Source organism: Camelina sativa, chromosome 12 (genome assembly GCF_000633955.1).
Source record: "Camelina sativa cultivar DH55 chromosome 12, Cs, whole genome shotgun sequence".
Taxonomy (NCBI): Eukaryota; Viridiplantae; Streptophyta; class Magnoliopsida; order Brassicales; family Brassicaceae; genus Camelina; species Camelina sativa.
The window spans coordinates 11,943,807-11,963,141 of NC_025696.1; the positions used below are offsets into that span (position 1 = coordinate 11,943,807).

Consider the following 19,335-nt stretch of genomic DNA (forward strand, 5'->3'; position numbering starts at 1 on the left):
TTCCATTCATGGGATTCAATACCTGGGATCGTTTTCTTTCATGGTTAACAATGATCCAAAATTGGTCATTCTAAAGCTTCTGGTAGCTCAGGCGGTGATATACACAATTTGGCATGAGAGAAATGTTCTCATCTTCACTGGCATTCACATTTCGGTGGAAGCTCTTTTCCCTCAGCTTGATAGGAAGATTCACAACACATGTTTGGCTAGGAATCACATTCCGACGTTTCAAGACCTCCTCATGCTCTGGTTCCGATCCTCTTACCCTTAATCTCCTCTTCTCTTTTCTTATATATCCGAATTACTATGATTTATATCACTAGAAATTTTATGAAAAATAAAAAACTTTACACGAAGGCTACCAAATGATTTATACCAAACTTTAAACAGAAAGTTTCTAATTAAGGTGGTCATTTTGCGAATTATAGAGAGGAAATATGATCATATAGAATATGCGCGCGGCGAAGAAAGCATTTGCGTACCTTTTGTTTAAGAAAATTTCAAACAAACAATTACTAGATATGCACACGCAAATTTTCAAAAAAGAAACGAAATTATGTGATCTCTAATGATGACATGAACCTTTTTTTCATAAGTCAATTTGCTTTTAAGTAGTTAGGATTTCTTCAATATAATTTCGTAGAAGGTAATGTACTCAATCTCAAGAATTGTTACAAAGAAATTAAAAAATCAATCGTCTTTAACTAGTCACAGTTTTTATGGTATAATAGTATAAGACGATAAAAACTGAAAACTGAACTGATTTAATAATCCAGTTTTTTTTTTAAATAAATCAATTTTAATAATCCAATACAAACTAAGTAAGATTTCATTAGACATATGCATGAACTATATATATATGTCTTAAATTAACGGAAATTTCATATGTCGTCGGTAACTTCTTGAAGACAATCTAAGAAATGACTTATGTTGAGTTTTTCCTTCCTGTTGTAGATCGGCTTTTTGGACTTGCCATCTCTTTGAGCTGCCATCTCCATAAGAAGGTATAGCTGCTTAATTGGAGTCTGAAAAAGATATAAGAAAATGTTTAATTAGAAGCAGTGATCTAATAATGTTCAATAACCAATAAGATTAATGAGTGCATACATCGTCAAGGGCCTCCGAAGCTTCTTCCATATCATCTTCTGAGAACACGTTTAAGTGCTTTAGCACCTGATGAATCATAAAAACATGTTAGAAACTAGGATTGGGACGGTGTGATCCTGTTAGGTTTTAGCCTGGATTCTAAAAGTTAAGCCCGCACGCAAGCCTTGAGCGTTGGCTCAAAAAAATCATAGATTACCTTCTGAACATCCTGTGTCTTCAATAATGGAACATTGTATGTAACAGAGAAAGCTTTACGCAAACCAACAGATTTTAAGAACGCTACTTCACTGGTTGTACCAAGTACAACAAGTTTGCTTCCCTATCAAAAAGAAAAGAAAAGATTTACAATATAAAATTCTACTGTAGTGAACTAGATTTTGCAACCATTATACACAATAAATAATATCTACATACCCGTGGAGGAGACTGTTTGAGGAAGTTCAACAATGTATGAAGAATTTCGTTTGAAAATCGTGGTCCAATTTCGGTGTACTCCAAGAGCCTACAATATTATAGACATATATACATCTGAGCTCCGCAAGAATAAAAATCAAAAAGTATGCGAAAATAAGAGCTTGAAACCTAATAGTGTGATTGACCTTTCAATATCGTCAAGGATAACTATGCTCAGTGGTGATTTGTATGCATCTTCAAAGACCTATTCTCATTTCACACACAATGTTAATTATAGTAGATAAATAAACTGAAAGAGCACAAAAATAAAAGAAACTGGAAAGCTTTAAAAAGCTAGGGACCTTGGTAATGTGTACACATTTTTTGCTCTCATGAAGGCCATTCATAGACTGTGCAGATACCTTGCCAATGTAGTGAAAAAAAATATCAAACAAATTGAAAAAAAAAAACGAATTTTTATTAAGGTTCAAATGACTAACTTGTACTTACTATTTTGACATATGGGAAGTCACTGTCGATGCCAATGGTCGCCGACAAGGCAGTTTTCCCACTGCCCAAAGAGCTTAAAAATCAGCAAACGCTAGAAGCAAAACGCTAAACGTAGACGCATTTGAAATGATTTAGCTACCTTCCACTAGGTCCATAAAGAAGGCAAGTGCTTAGACGACTTCTTTCGTTGACTTTAGCTTGCTCAACAAGAAACATGACTTTTTCGTAGATGAGCTTTTGCCGATCACCACAATCCACAAATCCCTGAGGCCTATAAGCATATAAATGTTTGTCAAATAGATCAAATAATCAGAACTACGACTCTACAAGCAATATATATATATATCTTTTATAGATAATGCAATATATATATATATATATATATATTAGCATATTTGAGTTGACTACAGGGAACAAAAATATCCTAGAGCTAGAGAAATCAGAAATAATGTTTTGGAAAATTGATAACTAAAAAAACAAATTCTATATTACCTGCAGAGTTCAAGATCGTTCGAAGAGGCTCCAAATGCAGGCTTAACCTCGAGTAATGCTTGAAGAAAATCATCCATAGTAATTTTAATATTTTCTTCATCCACAGGCTTTGTTAGATCTTCCATGCTCAGTTGTTTATTGAGAGCATATGATGTTGCACTTTTCACTACACCTTCAAGCTCAGCACCACTGTAGTTCTTTGTCCTAGCAGCTTTAAAATTAGATAAATCATGTCAATAAAGTATGTATATCTTAAAACATTAATACAAGTGCAAAAGGTGTACCAAGTTCTTGGAGATTGACATTGGGAGAAAGAAAAGAATTATCCTTCATTTTCTTTGTATGAATCTGAAGAATTTGTAAGCGTCCAACTTCATCGGGTAGACTAATCTCAATATGAACCTCTAATCTTCCAGGCCTGTAGGTAACAAATTCAAAAAAAGTAGAAAAGGAATTATATAAGCCAAACATGTAAAACTAGCTTAGACATAATAAGAAGATAAAAAGAAATGACACTATACTAATCAGCACAAGGATGCAGATCGAGACCTTAAAAGAGCTTCATCAAGCATATCTTTTCTATTTGTCATTCCAATTAGTAAAACATTGTTCAAAGCCTCAACACCATCTATCTGAATAGTAGGTACACAAACGTGTTAGCCATGCATGTTTGAATAACATTTAAAATAGACAGAAAATATTAGGCAATAGCTAATTTTGATGGTTGACCTTTGTCAGGAGCTGGTTTACAATACCATCATGGACACCTGTCCCATCCCTGGTTGACCCTCTTGTCTGAAAATTACCCAAGCATATACAATTAACTTTACTCAGGAAAAAAAACGAGTGAAGTTAAATTGAGAATGCCAAAATATATTTTATATGTACCTTACAAATAGCATCAATTTCATCGAAAATAATGATATGTAGCTCACTAGCATCACCTGAAAAGTTAAATTAAGAATGCCAAAAATTAACACAGCGTAAATAAAGCACAAAATATAATCACGGTAATAAAGAATATTATTAATCCGCACCAAGTGTTCTCTGGTCATTTTCAGCATCAGCAAACAGGTCTCTTACATTCTTTTCTGTCTCGCCGACGAACTTGCTTAGCACTTCAGGACCATTAACAATCTATTATGTCAATTGAAGAAAAAAATTTAGGCATTATATATTACCACAATCCATAGATGCGTTGTAAGTTCTCATACTTCTGTTTTTTTGCCTCGTGAATAAATCTTATCTTTTAAAAGGGTAAGAGGTAAAAAATAAACCTTTGGCTCCTTTCCATTCAGCATTTTTCCAATTTGGCGTGCCATCAAGGTCTTGCCAGTACCGGGAGGTCCAAAAAGAAGCATTCCTTTGACATGCTTTGCCCCAATTCTGCAAGATCAAAAGAATAAACTTACAAGGAAAATAATGCATAGAACAGCAAGAAATTGGCATTTTGAAATAGTTGGAGGTCAGAATCAGACAACCACCTGTTCATAACATCGCGAGGAAGTATACGAGAAGTAAAAGCTCTTCGAAATATAGCAACAAACTCTGCACCTAAACCACCTATACCGAGCGATTGAAGGTTAAACTCCTTTTCTTTAAATATCTTGCTTGTAACAGATTCTCGTTGGTTGACAATCTGTATATACAAAGTTACAAAACTCAAATTTAACACAATGATATCGGAATTATAGCAAGTCACACATCAAAACATACTGTTTTTTTTTGTTAATGTAAATGCTAGCAAATTGTCAAATTGATTGGTAATAAAATAATTAACAGACTAAGTAAAAATAATATAAGATTAATCAAAAACAAACCTTTATGCCACTTGCATTTGATGCTTCAAACACAAAATATGTATCCTTACAAATCATCCCTCTTTCGATACCACTAGTTTGGTTCACATCATCAGCCTCTACAACAGCTCGATTGACCGTAAAAATGTAATTAGTTCCATGATACTCAAATGCAACTCTCTGGCCTACTGTCAGGACCTGCATACACATACGCATAAAATTTATTCAAATAATCAGAAATTATGACATCATCGCATGGTCTAACTAGCTAGAAATAAAGCACACAAAGTAATAAGTTGCAAAAGAGTTAGTGCATGATCGCAAAGAAAATATTCTTCAACTATATATGATCCACAATTATCACACACTAATAGTCCAAGAATCTACCTGGTTAATGAATTTACTCTTCAGTTGAGTTGAGAGGAGAGTAGCATCGATCTGTTCGTTTCTGGTCCCTTTTCTTACATATTCTAAGTCAACTGTCAAAACAGTCAAGCTGAAGTCTTCAGGAGGAATAAATCTGCAAGAACAAATCAGTCTTCAGATTCAAAGGAAAAAACAAAAAAGAGCACTGAGAGGTAATTAACAAACNAAAATAAAAGAAACTGGAAAGCTTTAAAAAGCTAGGGACCTTGGTAATGTGTACACATTTTTTGCTCTCATGAAGGCCATTCATAGACTGTGCAGATACCTTGCCAATGTAGTGAAAAAAAATATCAAACAAATTGAAAAAAAAAAACGAATTTTTATTAAGGTTCAAATGACTAACTTGTACTTACTATTTTGACATATGGGAAGTCACTGTCGATGCCAATGGTCGCCGACAAGGCAGTTTTCCCACTGCCCAAAGAGCTTAAAAATCAGCAAACGCTAGAAGCAAAACGCTAAACGTAGACGCATTTGAAATGATTTAGCTACCTTCCACTAGGTCCATAAAGAAGGCAAGTGCTTAGACGACTTCTTTCGTTGACTTTAGCTTGCTCAACAAGAAACATGACTTTTTCGTAGATGAGCTTTTGCCGATCACCACAATCCACAAATCCCTGAGGCCTATAAGCATATAAATGTTTGTCAAATAGATCAAATAATCAGAACTACGACTCTACAAGCAATATATATATATATCTTTTATAGATAATGCAATATATATATATATATATATATATTAGCATATTTGAGTTGACTACAGGGAACAAAAATATCCTAGAGCTAGAGAAATCAGAAATAATGTTTTGGAAAATTGATAACTAAAAAAACAAATTCTATATTACCTGCAGAGTTCAAGATCGTTCGAAGAGGCTCCAAATGCAGGCTTAACCTCGAGTAATGCTTGAAGAAAATCATCCATAGTAATTTTAATATTTTCTTCATCCACAGGCTTTGTTAGATCTTCCATGCTCAGTTGTTTATTGAGAGCATATGATGTTGCACTTTTCACTACACCTTCAAGCTCAGCACCACTGTAGTTCTTTGTCCTAGCAGCTTTAAAATTAGATAAATCATGTCAATAAAGTATTTATATCTTAAAACATTAATACAAGTGCAAAAGGTGTACCAAGTTCTTGGAGATTGACATTGGGAGAAAGAAAAGAATTATCCTTCATTTTCTTTGTATGAATCTGAAGAATTTGTAAGCGTCCAACTTCATCGGGTAGACTAATCTCAATATGAACCTCTAATCTTCCAGGCCTGTAGGTAACAAATTCAAAAAAAGTAGAAAAGGAATTATATAAGCCAAACATGTAAAACTAGCTTAGACATAATAAGAAGATAAAAAGAAATGACACTATACTAATCAGCACAAGGATGCAGATCGAGACCTTAAAAGAGCTTCATCAAGCATATCTTTTCTATTTGTCATTCCAATTAGTAAAACATTGTTCAAAGCCTCAACACCATCTATCTGAATAGTAGGTACACAAACGTGTTAGCCATGCATGTTTGAATAACATTTAAAATAGACAGAAAATATTAGGCAATAGCTAATTTTGATGGTTGACCTTTGTCAGGAGCTGGTTTACAATACCATCATGGACACCTGTCCCATCCCTGGTTGACCCTCTTGTCTGAAAATTACCCAAGCATATACAATTAACTTTACTCAGGAAAAAAAACGAGTGAAGTTAAATTGAGAATGCCAAAATATATTTTATATGTACCTTACAAATAGCATCAATTTCATCGAAAATAATGATATGTAGCTCACTAGCATCACCTGAAAAGTTAAATTAAGAATGCCAAAAATTAACACAGCGTAAATAAAGCACAAAATATAATCACGGTAATAAAGAATATTATTAATCCGCACCAAGTGTTCTCTGGTCATTTTCAGCATCAGCAAACAGGTCTCTTACATTCTTTTCTGTCTCGCCGACGAACTTGCTTAGCACTTCAGGACCATTAACAATCTATTATGTCAATTGAAGAAAAAAATTTAGGCATTATATATTACCACAATCCATAGATGCGTTGTAAGTTCTCATACTTCTGTTTTTTTGCCTCGTGAATAAATCTTATCTTTTAAAAGGGTAAGAGGTAAAAAATAAACCTTTGGCTCCTTTCCATTCAGCATTTTTCCAATTTGGCGTGCCATCAAGGTCTTGCCAGTACCGGGAGGTCCAAAAAGAAGCATTCCTTTGACATGCTTTGCCCCAATTCTGCAAGATCAAAAGAATAAACTTACAAGGAAAATAATGCATAGAACAGCAAGAAATTGGCATTTTGAAATAGTTGGAGGTCAGAATCAGACAACCACCTGTTCATAACATCGCGAGGAAGTATACGAGAAGTAAAAGCTCTTCGAAATATAGCAACAAACTCTGCACCTAAACCACCTATACCGAGCGATTGAAGGTTAAACTCCTTTTCTTTAAATATCTTGCTTGTAACAGATTCTCGTTGGTTGACAATCTGTATATACAAAGTTACAAAACTCAAATTTAACACAATGATATCGGAATTATAGCAAGTCACACATCAAAACATACTGTTTTTTTTTGTTAATGTAAATGCTAGCAAATTGTCAAATTGATTGGTAATAAAATAATTAACAGACTAAGTAAAAATAATATAAGATTAATCAAAAACAAACCTTTATGCCACTTGCATTTGATGCTTCAAACACAAAATATGTATCCTTACAAATCATCCCTCTTTCGATACCACTAGTTTGGTTCACATCATCAGCCTCTACAACAGCTCGATTGACCGTAAAAATGTAATTAGTTCCATGATACTCAAATGCAACTCTCTGGCCTACTGTCAGGACCTGCATACACATACGCATAAAATTTATTCAAATAATCAGAAATTATGACATCATCGCATGGTCTAACTAGCTAGAAATAAAGCACACAAAGTAATAAGTTGCAAAAGAGTTAGTGCATGATCGCAAAGAAAATATTCTTCAACTATATATGATCCACAATTATCACACACTAATAGTCCAAGAATCTACCTGGTTAATGAATTTACTCTTCAGTTGAGTTGAGAGGAGAGTAGCATCGATCTGTTCGTTTCTGGTCCCTTTTCTTACATATTCTAAGTCAACTGTCAAAACAGTCAAGCTGAAGTCTTCAGGAGGAATAAATCTGCAAGAACAAATCAGTCTTCAGATTCAAAGGAAAAAACAAAAAAGAGCACTGAGAGGTAATTAACAAACAAAGCTTTTTGTGGCATCTTTACCTTGTTAGAGAAACAATGTCACCAGCAGAAACTCTAGCATGTCGTCGTTGAATCGAATTCAGAGCAATGCTTCCATCAGAAATACTCTCATGTCCAGTATATACCAGTTAAGATCAACGAATATATAACAACTGAATAACGAGTTTTTAAGGTACTTATAACCAAAGGTGAGTGTAATAAAAAAAGGATATGAGATTGATAAAACAAAGACTTCTCCCACGTTAGCTAAAAAGAGATCGATGGCTCCCGGAACGGCGAAGCAATGGAGATCAGACGGAGAGCAATATGCAAGATTAGTGAGAGCTAGATCTGACGTCGGCGTGGTGGTCACCGCCAAAGTCATGACCGTGGATTCGGTATGTGCCATGATTTTTTGTTTTTTCCTTCGTTCAGAGAAAATAATAATATTCGTTACAATATGTTTTGGTCGATTTATTTATATATGGGAGTCAATTGAAAAAGGAAGCAAGTCACTCAACAAATAATCATGCAACACGTCATGTAGTCAAATTTTGACAAGTAAAATCCATATTATTACAGTACTTGTAGAAATTTGCTTATTAATCAGTTTTGGAGTGGACAAGAATATTCCATATCGACATATATTTTTAAATCTAAGAAATTTTGACAAGAATTTTATGGAACTTTTGTATATTAAGAAAGTAAAAGATAAAAAAGTAGTGAAAATTTTGGATGTTAAGTAACCTTTTTAATGGAAACGTTGACAAAAATGTGAGATATTCTTTATAAAATCAATATAGTAAGGAAAATATTATATCAACCAAAAAAAAAAAACTTACCTTATTAGAAAACAGGATCTGTCTACGACATGAGGACACATGTCTAATTATAATTGATTTATCAATTGAATTAATATTAGTAATCTTGAATAATAAGACAAAAAAAGGAAAATAAAATATATATTTACAAACCAGAAAAGACATTTAAAAGTGAAAAGTATTATAAATGAATTTTTAAGTGACATAAATTTTAGTTTCATCACTTTCATGTTTCATGATTTTTTGATGAATTTTCGAATTTTGCATCATATATTTAAAAAAAAAAAAAAATCTTGTTTGATGTACATCTGGAATTTAAAGTTTCTTATCTTATAACTTTTGAACTTTCTGTAGGTGTTATTGACTACAAATGCAGATGGTTTGAGGTTTGTGAAAGTGAGGGTCAGATCCGTTCGGATTCCTCAAATTGGAGACAAATTTAGTAGTAGACACGGTCAGAAGGGAACTGTTGGCATGACCTACACGCAGGAGGACATGCCTTGGACGGTTGAAGGTGTCACTCCGGATATTATTGTGAATCCGCATGCTATTCCGTCTCGAATGACCATTGGACAGCTAATTGAGTGCATCATGGGAAAAGTGGCAGCTCACATGGGAAAAGAAGGAGATGCAACTCCTTTTACAGATGTCACGGTAACTTGCATTTTCCTTAGCTGCTTGGTTAGCATTGGCTTAGTATAAATTTGACCAATGTTGTGTCTTTAGGTGGATAATATAAGCAAAGCTCTTCATAAGTGTGGGTACCAAATGCGTGGATTTGAGAGAATGTACAATGGTCACACGGGCAGACCACTCACAGCTATGATATTCCTTGGACCAACGTATTACCAAAGGTTGAAGCATATGGTTGATGACAAGATTCACTCGCGTGGGCGAGGTCCTGTGCAAATCTTAACAAGACAACCAGCTGAAGGACGATCCCGTGATGGTGGTCTCCGTTTTGGAGAGATGGAACGTGATTGCATGATTGCACATGGTGCTGCTCACTTTTTGAAAGAGAGGCTGTTTGATCAGAGCGATGCGTATAGGGTACATGTGTGTGAAGTCTGTGGGCTCATCGCCATTGCAAATCTGAAGAAGAATTCATTTGAATGCAGAGGCTGCAAGAACAAAACAGATATTGTTCAGGTAAGTCCAAAAAGGAATAAATTGTTGTTTAAGTGGTTCATCTTTACAACTCTTTATTGCTCGCACACTTGTCTAATACCATCTTCATCTATATCCTCTCAGGTTTACATTCCATATGCATGCAAATTGCTCTTTCAAGAGCTTATGTCAATGGCAATTGCACCACGGATGCTTACCAAACACCTCAAATCGGCTAAAGGCAGACAGTGATGAGCTTTGCTCTATGATTTTGAACTTTCGGTTTCTCCTTTGGTAGTAGCTTTGTAACAAAACCAGTTTACGAATTTGTGTAACAAAATTAAATTTACAAATTTGTGTAATGTCCCTTATTTCTGAATTTTAGAAAGGTATATGATATATTTTCAGACTACTTTATTATTAACGTTTTCCGGCGATTTTAGTAATTATTCTGTTGTGTCAATAACAAGGCTTAAACCTGCAGTGCAGAACTTACAAGCTATATATATATATCAGAAAATCCTAAAACTATTTTGAGATTATTAAATGAAAAAGAAGAGCTAATTCTCTGACCAGTTTCAATCCGTGGCATAATGGCTTCAAAATGAAAGAATGCTATTTGTTTCCTTTGATCTCTGAAAAATGGTGAGAAAGTCTTTCAAGAGCAGCTACAGAGAAGAGATTCTCACAAGTCAACGACTCCATGACATCACCAAACCTCTTTCTACCATCACCATTCCCTTTTAAACACGCTAAGTATGAATTCAGCAATTCCCTCTGAGCCTCGAGTCTATGTTTGGTCTCTGATTGCAATGAGACTGCACGCTCAATCGCTTCTGTTGCCTTGTAAATTTCATCATCCTCAAGATAACTATTTGCTAAGCAAAGATATACATCCATAGGTGGATCAACCCCATTTCCTTCTAATTTCTTTAAGAGTAGCTCAGCTTTTTCTATAAGACCCTTTTCGCAGTAGCAATTGATCAACAAATTAGGAATCCCGAAATCATAAGCCAGTTTCTTGGATTCCCACTGGTTAAAAACCTTCTCTGCTAATTCAACGTCACCAAGTCTCAAAGCCGAGGTTATCATTGTCCTGTATCCAATGTTGAACACTTTCCTCTTTTCATTGAAACCGAGCCAGACCCGGCAAAGATCTTCCTTTTGCCCAGTCTCTCCATACAACTTCAGGAGCGTGTGAAATGCTTCGTTCCCAGTATCTTCATTCACAAGTTCCTCACACTTCTTAAGCATCACTATAGCCTTATCGATGAGCTCAACTTTGAGGAAAGCATTGGCTGCAGCGCTATAAATGGTCCAGTCAATAACCATGTGGGACATTGATGATATTTGTTCTATGGTTCTCTCTATTCCTTCGATATTAGAAGCTGCGGCATATGCGCTGAGACGTATACCGAGAGTAAACTGGTCAAAAGGGACTCCGTTCTGCTGCATTTCAAACATCAACTCATCTAATTTTCCATGAACGTTCATCTGATAGTACATATTCATCAAAAGATTGTAACAACGGGTGTCCATGGAAATCCCCGTTTCCTTCATGGATGCCACAAGCTTCTCCGCTTTCTCTGCAGACTTTTCACGTGCGTAGCAGCTAAGTAGACTAGAAAACACGGCAATACCTTTCATATTTTTGGGAATGTTGTCAAAGAAACCTTCTGCTTCTCCAAGTCCACTTACTCTTGATATCAAGTTTATGCGTGTACCAAAATCAGCCGTCGAGAGAGGAAAGAACATTCTATCAGACATCCACCGCGATACCTAACAGACACATTGAAACACACAAGAAATCAGAAAAGAAGGTCTAAACATTAAGATAAAAGATCATACAGTTATATGTTGCATTGAAATGTTCATGTTAAATTACTTCACTCTAACACAAACCAATAAGCTTAATCAAATACCACTAGAGCGTAATAAAATATTACTCAGAGAGATAAGCTAACTACAGAACATTCCTCATTGCAAAGTGAAGTTTGAATACTGATCAAGAACTATATAACACTCTTCAGCAGCATAGATAGTCCTTAGCCAGCACAGTGACTTCAACATACTAGATGTATCACAGAATTGCCAAAGATTTGTTTCAGAGGAAACTGGTTTTGCCGTAGTAGGTCAAGTAAGTAACATCAGCAATAATAAAATTTCAGGCTTCTCAATCAATTAAATACAAAAAAAAAAGAGTTTCACGAAAACACTAGACATTTTAAGAAACAACAGATAGAAAGAGACAATGTTTGAGAAATGAGGAAAGGAGAAAGAAACCTCAAGAGCATGACCAAATCGTTTGTACTTCATCAACTCTTTAATCATTCCACGAAGCTCTTCTTTGCTGGTGTAGTTCCCTTCTCCACGCCATTCGTCAAGAACAGGAACAATTGAAATCTTAGGATCTCCAAGAGGCGAGATCCTTTTGTAAAGATCAAAACTTTCCCATAGAAGAAGATCCATATCTCCTTTGTATACCCAACAGTAGATTGACTCCATTGTTGAGTTTGTTACAGACTGAGAACCACATGAGTTAGAAGAAGAATAAGGAACAAGGTATTGAGGGTTTAGGTTCAGAAGAGAATTGTGAATCTTTATCAAAGGTTTAGCCTTTAATTTGCAATTGTCATAAACCCCTTATAAAAACATTAAAAACATGTCGTTGCTGAGATTCGAACTGCAGACCTTTACTTTTATTTTCATTTTGTAAATAAATAAATATCCAAGCTTTCAGAGAGGTTTCGTCGTCTCTGTCGCCGGAATCAATGAATATACTGAGGCGATTACCGGCGAATTGGATAGCGAGCAGATACTACTACACCAACAGAGTAAAAAAAACAACACTTTACTCCAAAATCAGTCCTTTAGGAGACCCTAAATCAAGTGTATACCCAGAACTCCAAAACTGGGTTCAATGCGGCAAAAAGGTCTCTGTTGCTGAGCTTATTCGCATCGTTCACGATCTTCGTAGACGCAAACGCTTCCTCCACGCTCTCGAGGTCAGTAATCTTATACAAATCTAGCATCTTTCTCTCTTTTACCTGCCGAATTAAAATCTTAGGGGTTTAACTATATTACGCAGGTTTCGAAATGGATGAACAAGACTGGTGTATGTGTGTTCTCACCAACAGAACACGCTGTTCATCTCGATCTCATTGGTAGAGTTCATGGATTCGTTACCGCGGAAGAGTACTTCGAGAACCTCAAGGAACAGTACAAGAACGACAAGACTTATGGAGCGCTTTTGAATTGTTACGTTAGGCAGCAGAACGTTGACAAGGCTCTGTTTCATTTTCAGAAGATGAAGGAGTTTGGTTTCGCTTCTTCCTCTTTGACTTACAACAACATCATGTGTCTTTACACTAACATTGGTCAGCACGAGAAAGTTCCAGGGGTTTTAGATGAGATGAAGGAAGATAATGTTGCTCCTGATAATTATAGTTTTAGGATCTGTATTAATGCTTTTGGTTCCATGTCTGATCTCGAGAGGATTGGTGTGATCTTGCGAGATATGGAGAGAGAGCCTGATGTGACAATGGACTGGAACACTTATGCTGTTGCTGCCAAGTTTTATATCGATGGTGGTGATTGTGATAAGGCGGTTGAGCTTCTGAAAATGTCGGAAGATAGATTGGAGAATAAGGATGGTGAAGGTTACAATCATCTCATTACTCTGTATGCTAGGTTAGGGAACAAGACTGAGGTATTAAGGCTATGGGGTTTGGTGAAAGAAGCTTGTAAGAGGAGAATAAATCAGGACTATCTAACTGTGTTGCAGTCTCTTGTGAAGATTGATGCTTTAAAAGAAGCTGAGGAAGTACTAACGGAATGGGAATCATCAGGGAACTGTTACGATTTTCGAGTCCCTAACACTGTGATTCGTGGTTATATTGGGAAATGTATGGAGGAAAAGGCAGAAGCTATGCTTGAGGATCTAGCGAGGAGAGGGAAAGCTACTACACCTGATTCTTGGGGACTTGTGGCTACTGCTTATGCTGAAAAGGGTGTTTTAGATAATGCTTTTAAGTGTTTGAAAACTGCCTTGGGGATAGAAGTGGGTAACAGGAAATGGAGACCCGGGTTGAAGCTGGTTACTAGTGTTTTGAGTTGGCTAGGGGACGAAGGAAGCTTGAGAGAAGTAGAAAGCTTTGTTGCATCTCTTAGGAATTGTGTCGGTGTGAACAGACAGATGTATCATGCTCATCTTAAGGCTGATATAAGAGAAGGTGGAAGTAACATTGATACCTTGTTGCAGCGCATGAAAGATGACAAAGTTGAAGGCGATGAGGAAACCACACTGATTCTTAGCACAAGAAGTCTACTGTCTTCTTCCCCACAAAAAAAAAAAAATCTGATGGTATGACAACATTTTTATAAAATATCTATAATGTAACGTTTTTTTTCCAAATTTCTCTAATCAGAATGTAACGTTTATTATATTTTCACAATTATGTAATAAGACATATTTACTTTTCTGTGGCCAAAAGATAAATATTTAGTTCACAAAAAAATTGTTATCTTTCTGAATAAACCTCGAACTTTGGCTTTTGGATCTTCCTTGTTAGATCTTTGATTCTGGAGGGTTCGTTTAAAGATTCGAACTTTGGGCTTCTATTGTTTTGGATTCAGGTCGATAAGAGGAAGGAACTTAGCGATCCTCCATTTTAGTGTGTGTGTAGGTTGTTAGGTTAGGTAAGGTAGAGAAATAAAGCAAGCCCTAATACTAAAATTAATGGCGGGTAGAGATTTGATAAGCAATTTGCCAGATGAGATTCTTGGCAAAATCCTGTCTTTACTTCCGACAAAAGTGGCAGCTTCCACATCGGTTCTGTCCAAGAGATGGAGCAGGAAGAATCTGCTGCTTCTTGTAGACACCCTTTGTTTTGATGAATCGGTGGTTGTGTATCCCAGCGAGGAAGAAGCCATTACTGGTTCACATCTCTTCTCTGATTTCGTAGATAAAACACTTGCTCTTGTGCTCACCAACACCAGTTCTCACATCAACAAGTTATCTCTATCGTCTCTGTGTCGTCTGCCCCTCACCCGTTGGATATTGACTGCATTGGAACACCCTTATTTATTGGAACTACACTTGTACGCAACTCACACCCTTTTTTCCGGTATTTGTATCAAAACCAAGTTGTTCACGAGTAACACACTCGTGAAGCTCACGTTATCTGGTGCATATGATCTTGAGGCCGAGCGTGTGTTTCTCCCAGCCCTCAAATCACTTTCTCTCTTATCAACTTCGATTGGTCATGACTACTACTCTCTCCTCATCGATGGCTGCCCTGTGCTCGAAGATTTATACATACGTGATGGTGATTGTCCCGACTCTATTGCTGGTTGCGGTACGGACGTGGAATGTGCATCCATCAAGCGACTTGTGATTTTTTCCATTCTTCCCAACGACCAACCGGCTCACCGCCGAATCGTTTATTTCGAAGCACCAAGCCTTGTGTACCTTGACTACTCTAGCTATGTCTCCGAACAGTATGAGGTTGCTGATTTGGATTCGCTTGTCGAAGCAAGGCTGAGTCTCAGGTTATGGGTGTCAACACACGGCTATGATTACGTCGTTGATGATGATAATGATGATGATGATGGCCACTCTTATGAACAAAAGCCGCCTATATATGGTGATGTTACAGATCTCGTTGCGGGTATACGCAACATTACGACCCTTCACTTGTCTCCTGGTTCCCTTGAGGTCAGTGTTTTTTTGCTATTTCCATTTGGACCAGAATCAATGACAGTCTCTCACTTGTGTTTTATGTTTTTTGGTTGTGAAGGCGTTTCATTTCTGCTGTAAATCCATGCCTGTCTTCAGCAACCTCCTTAATTTATCTGTTGAGAGTAACAAGTATAGAGGTTGGCAAGTAATGCCCCTTCTGCTCACGAGTTGTCCAAAACTACACGCTTTATCCATCAAGGTATACCAAATCAAGCTCTTACTAAATTTTGTTGTTGCCATTACTATTATATATACATGCCAAAATTTTGGTCTCTGCTTTCCAGGGTCTTGTCCACAGAGTTACAGATAAATGCGGTGATGCATGCGCTTGCATCCCTGAGAAGAAGAGGAAGATTTTGAAGAAGGACATATCTTGTTTATGGACATGTCAAGTGAAGTTGCTAGAAATTTCAGATTATGGAGGTTCTTCTCAAGAGCTGAGACAGATGAGTCATTTCTTGGGCAAGTTGGAATGCCTTACAACTGTCAAAGTTGGTGTTAAAGCAGCAGCTGACAACAACAACAGTAACTTGGTGCGAGCTAGTGTGATGGCTCTCCCCAGACTTTCATCAAAGTGCAACTTCCAATTCATCTGACCTTTTTCTTTCCTTATCTTTCTCATAACTACGTTGGTTACAATCTATTTCTGAAACATAACATAACAAAATCCGCAAGGGTTTCTTAATTAAGCAAAAAGTAACTACAAAATCTAGACAGAGAAGAGTTGTGGTAGTGCAGTGCACCGATTAAGATGAAACTTAATCTTATAGAGAAAAGATTGTCTGAATGGAACTTTCGTGTTCGATTAGCTCATCTGCCATTTGTGGATAACGAGCAAGGTGTCCCAAAGTTGATAGTGTATGTTCTGAAACTTGTTAATCATGAATGCTTCTGCTTGCAGACCAGATCAATGTTGTCTAATGTCTATAGCTCTAGCTGCTACAAGCTCTTTGATATATCATGGTTTTTATGGTTTTTAACCATGATATAAGGAGTCTTTTAGTGTCTTTTCATTTGTTTCTAGATTGTTTTTGAGTCTTTACAGGTTTTCTAGGATTTTGGCATGAAAGGAGCAAAATGGAGCAATTTGGATGTTTTGGAGCATAAATCTTGAAGAATCAATTTGGTCTCGGATGAAAGCAGGAGCATCGACCGACACCAAGATAGGAGGCATCGATCGACACTCATCTCTGCCGACTCAAGACCCAAGTTTTGGAAAATTTACAAATCTGCCCCAAAGTTTTCCATATTTGCAACATAAGTCCCTGACGTGTTTTAGGACATATAAATAGTGTTTTTAGGTTTTCCAAACCCTGAAGTTTCATTCTATCAAGTTTTATTTTTCTGCAACCCTGAGAGAATTTTGAGAGCTTTTGGGAGAGATATCTGAACTGCTTTGAGAGAAGAATTCTTAAACTCCTTCCTTACTCTTTTAATTTCAATTGCATATTATTCAGAATTATGTCTTGTTCTTCATTGATTATGTCTGAGTAATTTGTTTGTTAGGTTTAGGGTTTTTCACAGGGATTTTATGAATTATTAGATCTGTTTATTTAGGATTCTTTATCTTGCTAGATCTTCATCTTAGGTTGTTCTTCATATTAATCCTTGATTGATCACCTAGAATTAATACTTTAGGAAAATAAATTGATATGAGAATATAATTGATTTTCCTGATAAAACCTTTTGATGACCAAAATTATTTCTTGCAAAGAGATTTGATTTAATAATTTTGTGAACAATCTAAACCTGATTTTATTGCTGATTTTTAACCTAGAATTTTACAAAGAGATTTGGATTTTCTGGTTTTAAATTTAGATATTATTTGCAGTGAGAACTGATTTAATTTACAAAAGTGTTTAGAGTTCTAGATCTGTTCTTAATTGTTTGAATCCTAATTTATTGATTGATTTAATATTTCATAATTTCCTGAGAAATTCCCTAGGCTTAGCTTTTTGATCCATTGAATTTACAACAGTTTTATTTAATATTTTTGCATTGCTTATCTTTATTTAAATCAATTTGTTTAGCATAATTATAAAACTCTATAATTTATTGTGTAGTCTTGAGTCCTTGTGGAATTCGACCCCTAAGTACTGCATTGATCTCTTAATTTGAGAGAGTAGCTCTAGGGTAAATTTGAGCATATCACTCTTCATATATATTTCCGAGTATTTTTGTAGCCGAATTCTGTAGGGAAGAAACATGTTATGGTCTTTTTCATATGGTTCTGTAAATTAATCAAGGAGGCTGCGAAACTCACCCAAAACTCACCTCTTACATGCTCAGTAGTTCGGAAAGCGCAGTAAGAAGCTTATGATGTAAAAAGGATGAGAAGAGTAAACATGGAACTTGAATTACCTCGTTGGAAATCTTGGGTGCATTTGCTAGAGAAGGAACCTTGCAGAGTATGGCCACTAGCTTTTCCAACAAAATTTTGGTTTTGGTTTGCAATGTCCTCCTGCCACCAGGCTGCTTTGATTGCATGGAACCTTTTAGTAGCATCACACTTTCCACAATCAATACCAGTGATACATTTCTATTATCCACCAAGCATGCTTGCTTTATTCAACCAATTATAAGAATCTGAAGACTATAAGAAACTAGGGTGACAACTATGAGAAACGAAAACGATACATAGATAAAAGGAAATAAAAAGACTGCATGCAAACCCAATTTCTATGATCTTAGGAATGAGGAACTAGACTATATATGGTTGACTTCCGTCAATGTCCCATCCCCAATTTCTAGATAGACCAAATGACCACCTCCAGTGGCCAAAAGAACCTAACAAGTATATCATTCCAAACTACCTACAAGGAATGTATCTAAGGCTTCATCAATTGACGTTCGACGGACAGCGGACTTTTATTATATTACCATCAAATGAGAATATTGCTTATATGACATTGAGACAAAATGCCTCACCTAATATTGATATTGGAGATGATATAGTCAAAATTTGTTAGAAAAAAAAATAATTACCAGAGGTATATTATGGCCTTTTTCAGTTTTAGTTATTGGTAAATTAGTCTCACAGTTTATGTAGTACATATATATTTCAAAGTTTCTTTCTCGCAGAAAAAAGTTTCACTCTCAATAATGGCAGCGGGATGATCTGATGTATAAAAGGCAGGTCGAGGCCATTATGGACCGCCTGAAAGAGGACATTGAGTTGCTGAGCATTCAACCAACCATGTGCAGACGCAGCAACAACAACAGCGACATCTGCAAGAGGAAATTAGTTTAGATCTAGAAACAAAATTTAAGGCGCATTTTCGCAATAGATCGTTCTATGATCCTTAAATCTAACTTTAAAAGGTATAGCATACGTTAAGTAATATAAGATCACCTATTTGACAAAATAATGAGTAAAATAAATCTAAAATGACATAAATTAATGATAAGCTAGTAGAAAACTAGTATAAGTGATGTTAGTATAGCTTTATCTAACGGTATGACATGCCACATGTAGTAGAATTATTATGTATGGCATTAGACAATAATAAGGGGTGTCAAAATGGTTAATCTAACCCAACTCAACTCATTATCCAATGAATTTAAAGTTAAATGAGTTTATGAGTTGACTCGACTCATTTAACAATTGAGTTGGATCAACCCATAAATCCATATAGTTAAATGAGTTAGATGATTAATTGGATTAATCCACTACAATATAAAATAATTAATATTTAGCATAAAAATAATTATAATTAATTTATAT

General features: G+C 35.8%; 5 protein-coding genes across 5 annotated transcripts; 3 read left to right on the forward strand and 2 right to left on the reverse strand.

Annotated features, from left to right (window-relative positions):
- LOC104733422 (vesicle-fusing ATPase-like) lies at positions 821-8,354 on the reverse strand. The gene is made up of 33 exons (XM_010453000.2): positions 8,177-8,354; positions 7,986-8,081; positions 7,759-7,891; positions 7,393-7,569; positions 7,057-7,211; positions 6,850-6,958; positions 6,610-6,709; positions 6,461-6,516; positions 6,302-6,367; positions 6,122-6,204; positions 5,857-5,990; positions 5,573-5,783; positions 5,220-5,351; positions 5,081-5,141; positions 4,889-4,992; positions 4,689-4,821; positions 4,323-4,499; positions 3,987-4,141; positions 3,780-3,888; positions 3,540-3,639; positions 3,391-3,446; positions 3,232-3,297; positions 3,052-3,134; positions 2,787-2,920; positions 2,503-2,713; positions 2,150-2,281; positions 2,011-2,071; positions 1,863-1,922; positions 1,707-1,765; positions 1,522-1,609; positions 1,304-1,426; positions 1,108-1,173; positions 821-1,025 (listed from the first exon to the last, which is right to left on the reverse strand). The coding sequence occupies exons 1-33, from the start codon at positions 8,350-8,352 to the stop codon at positions 882-884; spliced, it is 3,750 nt and encodes a 1,249-aa protein (XP_010451302.2). The 5' UTR covers positions 8,353-8,354; the 3' UTR covers positions 821-881.
- LOC104733423 (DNA-directed RNA polymerase II subunit 2-like) lies at positions 8,815-10,299 on the forward strand. The gene is made up of 4 exons (XM_019233532.1): positions 8,815-8,826; positions 9,119-9,418; positions 9,491-9,913; positions 10,016-10,299. The coding sequence occupies exons 1-4, from the start codon at positions 8,815-8,817 to the stop codon at positions 10,121-10,123; spliced, it is 843 nt and encodes a 280-aa protein (XP_019089077.1). The 3' UTR covers positions 10,124-10,299.
- On the reverse strand, positions 10,382-12,436 carry LOC104731366 (pentatricopeptide repeat-containing protein At2g20710, mitochondrial-like). The gene is made up of 2 exons (XM_010450713.2): positions 12,155-12,436; positions 10,382-11,650 (listed from the first exon to the last, which is right to left on the reverse strand). The coding sequence occupies exons 1-2, from the start codon at positions 12,374-12,376 to the stop codon at positions 10,487-10,489; spliced, it is 1,386 nt and encodes a 461-aa protein (XP_010449015.1). The 5' UTR covers positions 12,377-12,436; the 3' UTR covers positions 10,382-10,486.
- Positions 12,559-14,349, forward strand: LOC104731368 (pentatricopeptide repeat-containing protein At4g21705, mitochondrial). Its single transcript, XM_010450714.2, has 2 exons — positions 12,559-12,876; positions 12,960-14,349. The coding sequence occupies exons 1-2, from the start codon at positions 12,643-12,645 to the stop codon at positions 14,238-14,240; spliced, it is 1,515 nt and encodes a 504-aa protein (XP_010449016.1). The 5' UTR covers positions 12,559-12,642; the 3' UTR covers positions 14,241-14,349.
- On the forward strand, positions 14,610-16,207 carry LOC104733424 (F-box/LRR-repeat protein At1g48400-like). The gene is made up of 3 exons (XM_010453002.1): positions 14,610-15,587; positions 15,670-15,810; positions 15,896-16,207. Exons 1-3 carry the CDS (start codon positions 14,610-14,612, stop codon positions 16,205-16,207), a joined length of 1,431 nt encoding a protein of 476 aa, XP_010451304.1.

Coding starts and splice junctions, on each gene's coding strand:
- LOC104733423 (XM_019233532.1), top strand. Junction 9,419..9,490: donor CTCCTTTTACAGATGTCACG/GTAACTTGCATT, acceptor TTGTGTCTTTAG/GTGGATAATATAAGCAAAGC. Junction 9,914..10,015: donor ACAAAACAGATATTGTTCAG/GTAAGTCCAAAA, acceptor ATATCCTCTCAG/GTTTACATTCCATATGCATG.
- LOC104731366 (XM_010450713.2), bottom strand. CDS start 12,376: ATGGAGTCAATCTACTGTTGGGTATACAAAGGAGATATGGATCTTCTT. Junction 11,651..12,154: donor GATTTGGTCATGCTCTTGAG/GTTTCTTTCTCC, acceptor TGTGTCTGTTAG/GTATCGCGGTGGATGTCTGA.
- LOC104731368 (XM_010450714.2), top strand. CDS start 12,643: ATGAATATACTGAGGCGATTACCGGCGAATTGGATAGCGAGCAGATAC. Junction 12,877..12,959: donor GCTTCCTCCACGCTCTCGAG/GTCAGTAATCTT, acceptor TATATTACGCAG/GTTTCGAAATGGATGAACAA.
- LOC104733424 (XM_010453002.1), top strand. CDS start 14,610: ATGGCGGGTAGAGATTTGATAAGCAATTTGCCAGATGAGATTCTTGGC. Junction 15,588..15,669: donor TGTCTCCTGGTTCCCTTGAG/GTCAGTGTTTTT, acceptor TTGGTTGTGAAG/GCGTTTCATTTCTGCTGTAA. Junction 15,811..15,895: donor TACACGCTTTATCCATCAAG/GTATACCAAATC, acceptor TCTGCTTTCCAG/GGTCTTGTCCACAGAGTTAC.